Genomic DNA, 13441 nt, shown 5'->3' with positions numbered 1-13441 from the left:
TCCAGGACACAAACGGACTCAGAATTGCGAACAAGTCTGCTACGCTGACTCAGTGCATATTACACATTTGCACAGCAAATACTTCACGGATTATTCCATACCTGCCTGCACTTCAGACACCCAGCTTTCTATCACCTCTATTTATTTGTTTATAAACACAGAGAACCAGTCTGCAATTCTCTATGAGTCGGCTTCAGCAAACTAATGACTACCTTGTGGTTAAGAGACTCTGCCACAGAATCAAAAGTGCTATGCTCCAGCCCTTACAGTTTCAAAACCAATGGAACAAAAAAACCCCCAAAAAAACCCCAACCAAAACCCAAAGCCCCACCCTTTCAGGTATGTTATCATCAGGCAACCTGGCCTGAAATTTTTAGGAACCTATGAGGATTAGCTCCTCCTTCCTCATTCTGCAGGGCTCCCGTATCCTTGGTGTGAGGCTAAGCTAAAATAAGCATCAAACAGGTGCAGTCCACGTGTAAATCCATTACCCAAGAACCAAAAAAATCTTACAGAGCACCAGTGGTGTTATTCTAATTCAAAGCCAGACAGCTACGAAGCTTTGGTCATATTTTGAGGAGAAGTGGTAATGAGAAGCATGTACACATCTTCTCAAATTACACATAGTGTATTATGCAATGCAAAGAGTGTAATGAAACAGACTTCTGGCATAGCTGCCTGCAGATTTATGTTCAAGGGGTTGCTGGCACTCTGCCATTCCTGTTTATATTTCCATTCAGGTTATTTCTGTGTTTATCCTGTTTCTATATTACAGGAAAGTCATACTAGTTCTCATTCAATTGTATCCCTTTGAAAATAAAGCAAATACAGTACAGCTTAATAGATTAACATAAACATATTAACAACATTCCTTGCAAAAAAACAGATACTGTTGATTTGTTTTAGGTATATTCACATATCACACACATCAAAAGGAAAGTGCCAAGTCTAGGAGTCCAGTATTTCTTCCTAATTTCTTTTCAGAACTGAGAAAAAAACCCATACTTTTTTGGCGTATGCAGGACCTTCGGTAGACACATATTTAAAATATGTTTTAATGCTGTTTTTCCCTTACTTCAAATTGCAGAGCTAGAAGACCAACAGTCAAACTTAACTATATAATGACAAATGATAGATGTGTAAATCAAATGGGACAAAACAGCTCTAAAACTCTGTAGAATTCTTATCTGGAAAATGCAATGACAGAGTATTTAAAAAGGGACCCAAAGGGCTCTAGTATTATTAGTGTGATCACAGGAAAGCTAAGCCTTACTGTGACAACAGCTAGCTAGCACGAGAATTCTGCTTTCCCCAAATGCTAATGCATCTGAGAGGGGAAACTGACTGCAGATGACAGAGGAAGTGAAGGGCATAAATTCAGTCATATGCCTAAATCTTTGCCATACTGAGGCCAAGAAAGATATATTGAGACCATCAGTTCCTTCCCACGCTACCCACCTCCTGGTGCAGGCTCCTTTCAATTATGCCTTCTGTGACACTTAAAGAAAAGCTGTTGATGTAACGAAGAAAAGCCCTGTTCCCCTGCAGAGAGCTGAAGCTCATCTCCCCTTTACTTTCACCAAGGGAGAGAAAGATGGAGAAAGGCACTCTAAGTATGAACTTAGCTTTGGTGGTCTGAACAGCCCTCAGGAGAAATGTTCTCTCACTTCATTGATGACAAATAGAGCATAGATAGATCTCCTAGCCCAAGCGCCAAGCTGAGTGTCCAGGCAAGGCAGTATGAATGCTACCTGGAAAAAGTTGTCCGGACTAGGACATGACTTACATATCTAACAACAATAGCCAAGACTAGGGAATAACAGTCAGAAGAGTACATAGGTGTAGTCTGGTCTTACCAGCCTGCCCATCCCTGTGGCCAGACTTTGCAGTGGCCCAAGTGGTTTCTACAGTTATCCTCCGGCAGTTCTGAGATGAGGTTAGAGACTGTGGTTGTCGTCTTCCATCCCAACTGAAAAAAAGCATGCAGCAGTCACAAAACAGTGAGAACCTTTTCCTTCTAAAGCCTTCCCTGCCAATACTTCTGTTTCTCTGTGTCCAGCTAGACAATTACAAGTTAATTTGCAGGTGCTTACTCTTCACAACTTTAACTGATCTTTGGCAGAGCTGTTGGTGCCCTTCTTTTATAGGAAGGAAAAACCTTCAGTGCCTTAGTTCAGACATTTCAAATAAAACTCCCCAAATTAGTAAACATTTAAAATCTAGTCCTTGATTATTGCTTAGGAGTACAAGCCAGTGAAGATAAAGTAGGTGTTGGAGGTGAATCATCTTTTTTTTCCATGCCATAGTTTCTATTCTGCAGAGGGTTTGTAAAAAAGGAAAAGCCAGGTAATGGATACAAACTGTTAGGTATGTAAAAAAGCTAAAAATCTCCTTTCAAATATGCTCTCCTTTGCCCCCATCCACTCTATCTCATACCTAAGTATTTGGCTCAGTGTACTGCTGCTTATCTTTAACTATCTAACTTAAATATACAAAATGTAATTGGAAAACATGCAAGTTCACAAACCACTGATTGAGAAATACTGTTCATCCCCATAAAAAAAAAAAAGATTGCAACAAGTGGCGGAACATTTGGTAGAGAAAACAATGGCCTTTGCTCCTGACTGCTCCCCCATAGACAATTACCCTCATGTATACATACTGGTTTTGCTTGGCTGAATGTCTTCACTTTCTTTTCAACTCAGCATTTTTATACGGTCCTGCATAATGCCATTGGGAGGGAAGTGACAGTTTCAAAACAAGCACTTTGAAAGACAACAACAGAATGGCTGACAATTACAAAAGACTCTCTCTTCCTCGTTCAGCACTGCCACATCTGAAAAGAAGAAACTGATTCTCCTATTAATACTCAGCTGCACAGAGATTTTTCACTTGCATTGGTCTGTATTCCCAGAGCTTAAATGCTGACATGAAATTCCCATGGATATTAATGATTACAAATCAGGTAACAACAGGGAAACAGACGTTCTATGCCTGTATGTGGAATAGAAAGAAAAGGCCTCTCTCTGAGCTATTCTAGCTAAACACGCATACCTCCAATGCAGACAAAACTGGCTTACTCCTCTAACCCAGGAGGGAACACGCAGGGTCCATCAGAGGGTAGAAAAGACAGAGAGCTTCTATTTTCCTTCTTCCAAACTAGTCCATAGATGGGAATCAGTGTAAAACTGAAACACACTACACCTTTGGTATTTCTCCTCAACCACTTTCAGTAGCAGGGAAGTGTATGTCTGAATGAGCATTTAAGCACAGGGTTAAGTCCAAACACCACAACTAATCTGGAGTTAAAACTTTAGTACTTGAACAATATGACTTTGCTTTCAGATAGATAAACCAAGATTTGTTTAGGTTTTTGATGCTGAAAAAACGTTTAGTATGTCCTTGTGAGATTAAGCTGAAACCACAGACAATAAAACTCAAATGCTAATCTTCTTAAAAATATCTTTTTTATCCATGTTTGCAAAGAATGAGAGTCTTATGTAGGAAGGGGCTGTGCTGTAAATGAAAAATTTGTTCCTAAAGGCTCCAAATACCTAGTAACAAAGGAGGGAAACAACCAAACATTATGCTAACATTGGGTTGGTTTGCCATAGTTACATCCTCTGATATTTCTGGGACTGGTGACCTTTCAGAGTAAATATTACAGTGAATAGCCTCTTCTGTGCAATGCATTTTGTTTTGTTCAAGAGGCCAATTTAGAGCTTTCAGGTTTTCACAAGTTCAATACAAACTATGTACACACAAAAAAAGAAAAACAAAACTGTAATGGTAGACTTCTGTCTTCTCATTAGATACATTGTGGAAAAAAACCCGAACAATTCAAAGTAAATTCCAGGGTCTCTCCTGCATAGAAGGCAACTTGCATTTCACTGCAGGAATCTTAGTGTGACCAAAATATTTGTTTTCTTGTAATAAAACAGAACTAATACAGACACACACTTGGTCTAATGGGAATTTAAGAATCAAAGAGACCATGTGGGTCATCAAAACAAGTTCTGTGAATCAATGATTAACCTGAAAGGGTCTAAGAAACACACATGCCAAGTACCACGGAGCACAAAAGATTTTGTATGATCTCATAACACATGACTGAACACCTTGGGACCAAAGCATTATTTTGACACTCACATATAAAGTCCTAATTATATACATTTATTGTTCTTTTTAACCCAGAATGATAAATCAGACTCCTTGATCTCGTGAACAGTGCTAACCAAATTTGCTGTATTTATCCTTAATTTTGACATGGAAATCAGATAAAGAAGCTACAGAGCTACTTTTGGTGCCAGCGATTTCACATATGGGAAGAGAAAACAAAAGCATTGTGTATCTCCTGTAAAACAGGAGACAAGGATACCGTTTTTGTTTACAAAACCTCTGTATATCCACTGAAAACAGAACTGATAGGGCTAAGACATCAATCTCATACTTTTTGCCTGACTGCTCTAGAAGTAGCAAGCACCAATTGATTTGCTTTTCCTCCGTTTATAAAATTTACTTAAAATACCACAGGAGACATGTATCTTATCTTCATTCCATTTCCTCTTAGAAGGAAAGGAAAAAGAAACCAAGCACACAAGCCAGAAAGGAAGGTACAGCTACCCCATCAGGTGAGGGTACAAGGAAAATACTGCTGCAGCAGTTATGAGACATCAGTGGTCAAGGATTGCAAATAAGAGAATCCCCACAGATTACATTACATGATCTAGTCTCCATTCACAGGTACAACTGAAATCCAGTATAAGCTGGAATTGATACGCCTGACCTAAAATCCTAAATCAAGAAAAGCTGTCTGATTTATGACCTCCTTATAATTGCCAGTTTTCAGATCTTAGATCATCCCAGAACATATAAACTAAACAATACATAAACCAAGTCATTTTTAGAGTGGATTAATTCCCACATTTTGAGGCAAATGGAAACAGCACTGGATTGACACATCTTGACTGTTTTCATAGGACTAGCAAAGACTACCTAAATCAATGAAAATACTTTAAAAAAAGAGAGAGAGAGAGCGCGCTCTTTCCTGCAGAGAGAGATCAGGCCAGAACCCTAGTTTCATTGAACTAGAAACTCTGCGGTTAAAACAAAAAAACTCAATTCTCCGCCCCTATTCACCAACCAAGTTTAAATTTTACTATAAGCAGATTGATCTCAGTCACAGCAGACTGGCATAAGGAAAAAGGAAGAAGACATCAACATAGTTCTGAATTTAAACACTTTGCACTTATGTAGTGCTCTGTACCCACAGATCTTCAGACACCACAAACTCTGAATAACTGCTCTTCTCACTTCCCATTTTTCTCAGCCAGTCATAGATTCAAGAAACAGCTTCAGTTCCCCAGAAGTTTTATTCTCTTGGCCAATCAGCAGTCAAACTTACATTTCATCAGACAGAACATGCTGTCTTCCATTTGATATGACAGGGCCCTGGAAAGACTCCTCCTTCATGCTGCTTATTGAAAACAGGATCCATTTAGGTTTAAAAAACAAACAAACAAAACCCCCCTTGCTTGCAGTTTCAGCAAATTAACTCATCAGTATTAGCTTCCTTTGCTGAAGCTCCTTGACCATACATTTTCACTTCACTTACATTTTGCTGTTCTGCTTGTAAAATTCAGTGAAAAGCTACCTTTTTATCTTTGCATGTACATCCACATAAGTTATGTCATTTGGCCATTACCAGCGTGATCAAAGTTCTAGGCACACAGGTTACTGACCTCAAAACACACTGTTTGAAATCCTTGTTTGACATAATTTGTGTTATTCTCTACGTCAATAGTTATTTGTTCTGCTGTCTACTATAGTCACACCTGAACAAAATAAAGAGAATAGCAACTACTACTCAATGCAGTTTTCTTAAGACATACTCCTGGCTCAGTACAGGAATAATTTCAGCTATACTAGCAAATAGCCTACTTTTTAAGAATAAGGATGTACAGGTATCTGCAATGAACATGAATAATTTCTAATGTTATTAGAAACTTAAACTCCCAGTTTAAGAATCATAGTTGAGAAACATGAACATCTCACTAAAATGTGCCAGACTTTCCTCTTCATTATTTCAGCTGAAAATCATTCAGAACTATTACAATAAAATTGTGTTCCATATTTTCCTTCCATGATGAACATTCAACATGGAGGAAACATCTGACTTCTTTAGTGAAGAGTGTATGTATAGCCAAATGAAACTGGGTACTCAGCAACCAGTGACACTGAACTTCAATATGAGTTCATGATACAGAGGAAGGACAGGAACAAAGGGAACTTGGGGGGGGGGGGGGGGGGTTGGGGGGTGGAAGGGGAAAATAAGCAACAGACTTGCCTAATAAGAGGCCAGCAATCCCAAGTTTGTGGTCTGTGTTCTCTTCCCATCATAGGCCAGCATCAGCATTAGTTGTGGTGTCATCAGATCAGACCTGCATTGTGATACCACCTTACAAACTGCAGCCAAGGAGGAGGTGGGAGGGCAGGGAGAGAAAAAGAAACAAAACAGAGAGAGAGGGTTACAGCATGGATCTTCCTATCATCCCCATATCAATGATCTCAATAATATTAATTAAACAATTTATTAAGAATTCTGAGATGAAAAGTTTATTCATAGGAATGTTCCTGTGATGAGGCTTTAATAAATCACAGTTCCTGGATGGAAAGAAATACATACCACATTAGATTTTCCTTGCCCAAGTTCACTGCTGAGATTCTTGGTGGCCATGGCAGCTTTAGACACCCAGTAGCTAGCGACACCATCCACCTCAAACTGAAAACAAAACATCAGATAAAAAAAATTTGCCATGTGTAACACAACCTCAAGCAGCACTGTGGCATAATTTGCAGGGTATAGCTATGTTTGTTATACCTGAAATGTTTATATGTAACAGCAACAGCCATCTGTTTAAAACAATAATAGAACTATAGCATCTATTTCCGAGTCCCTTGTCTTGGATAATTAATTTGCCAAAAGCATGAGTCACCCAGTTAGAATTTAGTTAGAGAATGACTCATTTCTAACTTTATACTAATATTTTCCTTAAAATAAAAAGATTCCTCCCTTACCTTTAAATTGTTGAATGTTTTGGTTCTTTTCACAATGCCAAAATCTGCTTTATGTAGAATATTTGGATTAATTGTTGGAATAATTATCTTCATTTTATAATGCCATTCACCCAGAAAGATCTTACGGTGCTTTATAAATGTGTGTGTATTCTTCAGTGCACTCACATATATGATGAAGCATGGTAGCATGACAGTACTTGGCAACACTATACAAAAGCACCTGACTGGAACTGCAGTCAGATCCTATAATCTGTTAAAACAGCAAAGGGAAATTCAGATACACAAAACTGAATGACTAACAATGGAATTTTGTGATTTACCTCTCAGTTTTTGCAAAATGGGGTTTATTCTGGGGTCAGATCAGTCAGTGCTTGGTAATAGTCATCATTTCAGTGGAAACCTTTCAGTTTCTTCAGATTTCAGCTGGGAGAAAACTTTCAGTAAGGAAGCCTGGCCTGTTTCAAAACTCTGCTTATCCTTGGCTGCAGCATGTTGTGACAACATCAGGCAGGGCAGCATCAAATTGAGAACTATATGTTGAACTACATTTGGAAATACTCTCTAACTCTGCAAGTCTGGATATGTCAAAGGCTGCAATCCAGCCAGCCATCTGCATATTTGACTCCTTGCTGAAGAATTGCCAAAGATGCAACTTCACAAGCAATTTAGCCAATCTAAGACTGCCTAACAGAAGAGAAGCAGCCCTGCCCTTTTGTCCCACCAGCATTTCTGCCTGCTCTTCTGCTATCCCAGCACCTGTTTGGCCACATAGAGCTACTTGATGATCTGGCTGAAAATAATGGTATAAGAATGTGTTTAAAAAATAAGCTGCTCATTAATCCACTCTTTGAGAAGCAACTGAGACTTCATGAGTTTTCATCATCTTTCATCTGCTGGTCCACTTTCATAGAAGACTGTGTTTCTCTTCAAGGACTGCAAAGAGCACTGTAGTCTGATGGCATAGCACAAGTACATGCACTTCTTTTCAGGAGTATGACTTCATTCTATGCAGGGCAGATGTCTAGCGTGTATTAAGCTCCCTGCTTTCTGTTTTTCCTACAGGATGAGCAATGCCCAGCCTGAAATACTAATAAAATATAAGCTTAAAAAAAAAAAAAAAAAAAAAAAGATGAGCTCAGACCAAAACAGGAAATGCCCTGGGCCATGTACTATTGTCAAAGAGCCATTATTTTCAAGTCCTTTAAAGATAAGTCACTGGTTAAGAAATTTGTTTTCTAAATGTTCATTCCATGCCCTTTTATCATGATGTAGGATAACTGTGTTCCAATACTAGACATTAATTCTGATATCTAAACTACGAGGCTAGTGAAGAAGGCAAGGTTCCTCCAGAGGGCAATTCGGGTTATGGTTATATTGCTTAGCTGTACCATGTAGCATCACTGCACTTCCAGAACAAGAATTTAACTTAGGCCTGAAACTATTCTGAGCATTCCTCTCCACTGGCTCTACAGGAAGCCCAAGTTAAAACATCTGAAGGTCAGTGGCATGACTATCCCACTCCAATTGCATCTTCACATGAGTTCAAGGAGAAGCCCCGAGTGCCCAAAGCCATGATGACATGCCGAGGAACGGTACATAATGTCAGAGAACGGCACTCGTTTCTGAGGTCAAGACAGACAGTTGACAGTTGCCAAGAATAAAAGAAGCTCTGTCTTGGGAGTCAGAGCCAGAAATACAAGTAATACTACACTGAAATAGTGTAATGGCTACACTGTAACATATCCTGCTCCTTGGATTTAGCCCGTGTTACACGAGCAGTACGCTTCTTGCTCTTGAACCCCATCTTTTTGAGGCACCTTATATTTTTGAGACACAGAAGTGTCCAGTCTTCTGGCTTCTACACAGAACTTTATATATAAAATATATACATATATATATATGTACACACATATATATATATATGTACACACGCACACACCCGTAGTAGAAATCTTTCAGTTTCTTCAGCTATACATTTGATATATATTTAGATATATCTTGGTATCTTGGCCAGTTTCCCTATTTCAGAATTGCACTACTCTAGATATGTACTGACTTCATGTTCCAATTTATTTACCTTGTTAAGTTTCTAGTAAGATGACAGAACAACAGTTGAGAATGTAAGGATCAACAGAATATCTTTGGTAAAATTTTCTGGGGCTGTTCTGGGGGCTCTGGGACCATTAGACAGCTATTTGCAGCCTGTGTTTTACGTAACACCACAAAAGAAGAAACAGTATTCTTAAAAAAGTAATCCTAAGGATTAAAGCTTGACTTTTTTGCACTGTGAAGAACTTCCATAAGCAGCCTGGAACTGAAACAAAACTTCTGAAACCTCAATTGAAATAAAACTGAAACACATGTTTCATTTTAGGAAAGTCAATCCTGAGATTTTACCTTTAAATTATGGTTACCCATGTTAGTATTTATACGGCTCTGTGGATGATTGAAAAAGAATCAACAACACATGGAGAGAAATAAAGTTTTACTAATAAGATTTGGAATTCATCCCCAGCCCTTAACCCGGAGGTTACAAGCTAACACACCATCTGCAAAGAAAATAATTAACATCATGTATGGCAAAAAGTGGCAACAGGCCTAGTCCTAGACTTGGAGCTAAAAAGATACTATGCAAATATCTGCAGTACTTAGGCACAGGTTTAGAAATTTACAAAAAAAAAAAAAAAAAAGGATCATTTCAGGGAGCCAAACAAAATTTGGAGACACAGTTCAAATATCCTTCATGATGTATAAGCAGCATATAGAAAAAACATTTTCTGAAGTAGCCAATGTTCCCGGACTGTATCTGTCCTTCTGTATCAACAACACTACTCCATTTTTATGTCCAAAGGATATAAGGACTTGAAATCCATAGGAAAACTAAGATGCAAGATCCTGGTTATCTGAAAACAGTGGCAAAACTCATACTGACTTCTTTAAGTACAGGATTCAATTTATTATTCCAGCTGTAGAGCGATTTCTAACAGTACGTTCTGAGCCATCGGTAGAATGTTGACTAGAAGGGAAGACTATTACACACCCAGTTAACACCAACCACCAGCCTTCCTGCTTGTGGATTCTCTGTCAAGGTTTCCAATTATGTGATTACCAGTAGCTCAAAAATGCCTGGTTTACATGATTCAGCATGATCACAACCCAAAGTGAGACAGTGTACTGGGTCTGGCTGAGATAGAGTTAAGCCATCTATGCAGACTTGTTCTTAAAAATACTAAGACACCACACAACTTAAGAGTAGTCATCTTTTCTCATATAAATACGCTTTCACTAAAAAAACCCTTGACTGTATATCTTTTAAATAATAGTTTTACTATTCACAACATTTATCTTAAACACCTGATAAGTAACTACACTATTCGCTAAATGCCTATGAATCAGTCAGACAAAACAGCTGACAGATTTATAGGACAAATACTCGTGTCACAATGTGAAAATAACTCTCACCATTTTCTCCAACTGAGGCCACTTTTGCTGTTATATTGACTAATATGATATTGTGTTGTTTGGCCTGATCAGCCAACTCATGTCTAAATACTTCAGCCACTTTCAGCAATAAAGAAGCAAAATACTTAGCCATCACTAGTGGTCTTACAGCATCTGTTGCCAGAGTTACAGAAAGACCCTAAAAAAGGCAGAAGAAAAAAAAAAAAGTAGATTTGGTTTTGCCCTCCAGTTAGTAAAGCTTCAGTTTCCTTTGGTAGTAAAACATATATAAATATATATATACACACACACATACACAAAATATTTCTCAGTTATTATTCATCTGGACAGCCTATTAAATTTTACTCCAAACTTGCAGTTCAAATGAGTAGGGTATATCATAGAAACATTGAAGAAGCATATTTTATCATCATTTATGCTGTGATGATGTTAAAAAGCCCCTGTGAGGTTAAGAATCCCACTATATTAGGAAAACATGAGTAAAACTGCCCTAATGGAAGGCCCTAATGATCCTGCCTTGAAAAGCTTCCCATTCATAAGAAGATTTAAATATGGATGGATGGGTGGAGAAAATATACAGCACACCAATACTGAAAAAAATTAACTGTATTACTAATTCCTCAGAATATCCAAGCCACTCACTTGCTTTAGTCACTAGAGCCAGTATAGACCACTATCACTATGAGGCACTTCGTTACACATGCTTATTAAAGAGCTGTTCAAATTCAAATAACCTGAGAAGCTAAGTACACTCATACGCTTGGTAAGCATAATGATCCAAGACACACAATTATGTCTTCAGGTATGTCTTAAGCCTGGTGATGAGAGGTAGAAGATTCTGATTTCAAAATGCGAGATCTGACCTTCAAAACAGTGATTATTTATATTACCATATTACAGAGAATAATCGATTTTGAAACTTTTCAGTTTAATTACAAGATTAAAAGGTTGGTTACAGCTGAAATGATCTCTCTAGCTCATCAGAGAATTATGCAATAATTCAAAGAGGAACAGAAGGAATATCCAGAGGGTTGAGGGAGAAGCAGGAAGAAATAGCGATAGCTTTTTTGTCTCAGTTGCACTCTTTCCAAAGACTAAGTCTTGAGTTATGCAACTGAACAAAATACATCTCAGTAAGTATATTTCAAATCTTCTCCTATGTAAGACAACACAGCTCCTGCTCAAGGAGTGATGCTATGTTTGCCACGCACAGGTTTTTAAATGAAGCTATGGAGATTTAAAAATGATATGCTGAACACGTGTAGCACATTTTCATCACACAAAACACTGGCATGGGACCAGGTGGCCTCACCGCATCTGTGAGAAGCGCACACATGGCAGTACCTAAACAAGCCTTCTTAACACAACCATGTCTCCAGCTGTGAGTTCCCTGTCTCTTCTGTCCTCAGTGGATGACTTTTTAAACGATGATCACAGAGCACAGGCAACCCCAACACCTTACTTGCCGGAGCAGCCAGCCCTGGTGCTGGGAAGCGGTCAGAGGCCAAGCAAGCATCAAGGCCCAAGTCCAGCACCAGGTGGTAGGGCTTGCCTCCAGGCACCCATCAGCGATCCCCTCCTTCCTCCCCAGGCTCCTGGCTGGCTGTCTCACACTGGCATGGGCTCCTCAAGCTCCCTCTTTGCCGGTGGCTCTAGGATTCATTTTCCAGACTGTATTTTATGCTCCCAGAGCACCTCAAGGGAGCAGCCTCACGACCGTCCACAAGCTCCTTCCAGTGGCAGTTCCCCTGCCCCCGAAATCCCGCAGTTACGCAGTTAACCGGGTTAGCCACAAAACAGCCGCAGCATTTCCAATCCGGGGCTGGCGGAAAGCCCCTGCCCCCCCGGCCCGCCGCCCCTCGCCGCGGCGGCTGGAGGCAGCGCCGGGGCGGGCACCGCCGCGGGGCTCCTGCGGGCCGCCCCCACCCTGCAGAGCCGGGCGCTGCCCGCTCCCGGCCGGGGCCGCCCGGCCCCGCTGCCACCTCCGGGGCGCCGGCGCCGTCACCGTCACCTGCCCCCGGGGCGAAGCCTCCCCGGCAGCCCCCGGGCCGGGCGCCTTCCGCCGGGGGTCGGGCCCAGGGCCCGGCGGCGTCGGGCGAGCGGTGCCCGGGCACTGACTCTGGACATCACCGCCAGCCTGACGCTCTGGGCCGCGTCCCCTTGTCTCGCGTAATTACTCTGACGTATGTTCACGTCTGTCGGAAGGAAGAAACGCTGTGCCAGTCAGCTTACACGGGATGGCAACGTGAACATTTGTTTGCTTTCAGGTGACCGCCTCCGTGCTGCTCCCTTCAAGGGAAGGCTTGAACGTATCCATGCTAAAGCACAAAAACGACGCTGACAAACCCAAGCCATTTTTCTCTTAAGTTTGTTCCTTTAAGGCTAGTCTTGAGCAGGAAACAAGCACATAGGTAAGGAATCAAAAGTCAGCCATCGAAAAATGATATTGAACGAACTGGGAAATGCGAGACTGAAGAAGTAGCTCGTTGCTTAAAAGAGATGATAAAGGAAAACGTACTTATATTACTAAAGAAAAATAAGCAAATGAACAGCCTGCAAAGTCATGAGTTCATAAAATCAGCTGTATATGCATTAGAAATAATGTCACCTGAAGGCAACTGGTGGGAGTGGGACAGTGAGGGTATCACTATAGAGGTTCAAATTAAAGGAAGTGTGAAATGCATCCACAGGACTGTGCAAGTAACAAGGTAAATGACAAGCACTGCCCTGAAAGATAGGGGTGAAAAAGGGCTGATGTGGCAGACTACCAAGAAGATAACACAACGCATTATTTTCCTCCAAGACACCTGTGTGACACGGAACAGGAGCCTTCTGTGCCAGTCAGCTCCAAACGAACTTTGCCTCCAAGCAGGACAGGAAGGCAGCGCTGTCAGGGCACGGG

At 40.5% G+C, this 13441-nt stretch overlaps 1 protein-coding gene across 11 annotated transcripts in view; it reads right to left on the bottom strand.

Moving 5' to 3' along the window:
* The window catches only part of PANK1 (pantothenate kinase 1), a 55553-nt gene that overhangs the window by 39842 nt on the left and 2270 nt on the right, over positions 1-13441 (bottom strand). For 5 of the 11 annotated variants that reach the window (XR_014228024.1, XR_014228026.1, XR_014228027.1 and 2 more), the window contains exons 2-5: positions 6686-6781; positions 6347-6465; positions 5405-5473; positions 1857-1969 (exon numbers count right to left, since the gene is read on the bottom strand). The exons of 1 other annotated variant lie outside the window; for it this stretch is intronic. Coding sequence is in view for 1 of the 10 variants with exons in the window: in XM_082310335.1 (XP_082166461.1) it covers positions 1857-1969; positions 5405-5473; positions 6347-6399 (235 nt within the window). In the remaining 9 variants the exon portion in view is untranslated. Of the gene's footprint in view, positions 1-1856; positions 1970-5404; positions 5474-6346; positions 6466-6685; positions 6782-7397; positions 7579-10687; positions 10718-13441 lie in introns of those variants that run through there. 5 more of the 11 variants (XR_014228025.1, XR_014228031.1, XR_014228029.1 and 2 more) reach the window with 5 other exon arrangements.

This window comes from Platalea leucorodia (assembly GCF_965183815.1).
Source record: "Platalea leucorodia genome assembly, chromosome: 4".
Taxonomy (NCBI): Eukaryota; Metazoa; Chordata; class Aves; order Pelecaniformes; family Threskiornithidae; genus Platalea; species Platalea leucorodia.
Note: the sequence above shows the minus strand (reverse complement) of the source record. Positions and strands in the feature narration are given on the sequence as shown.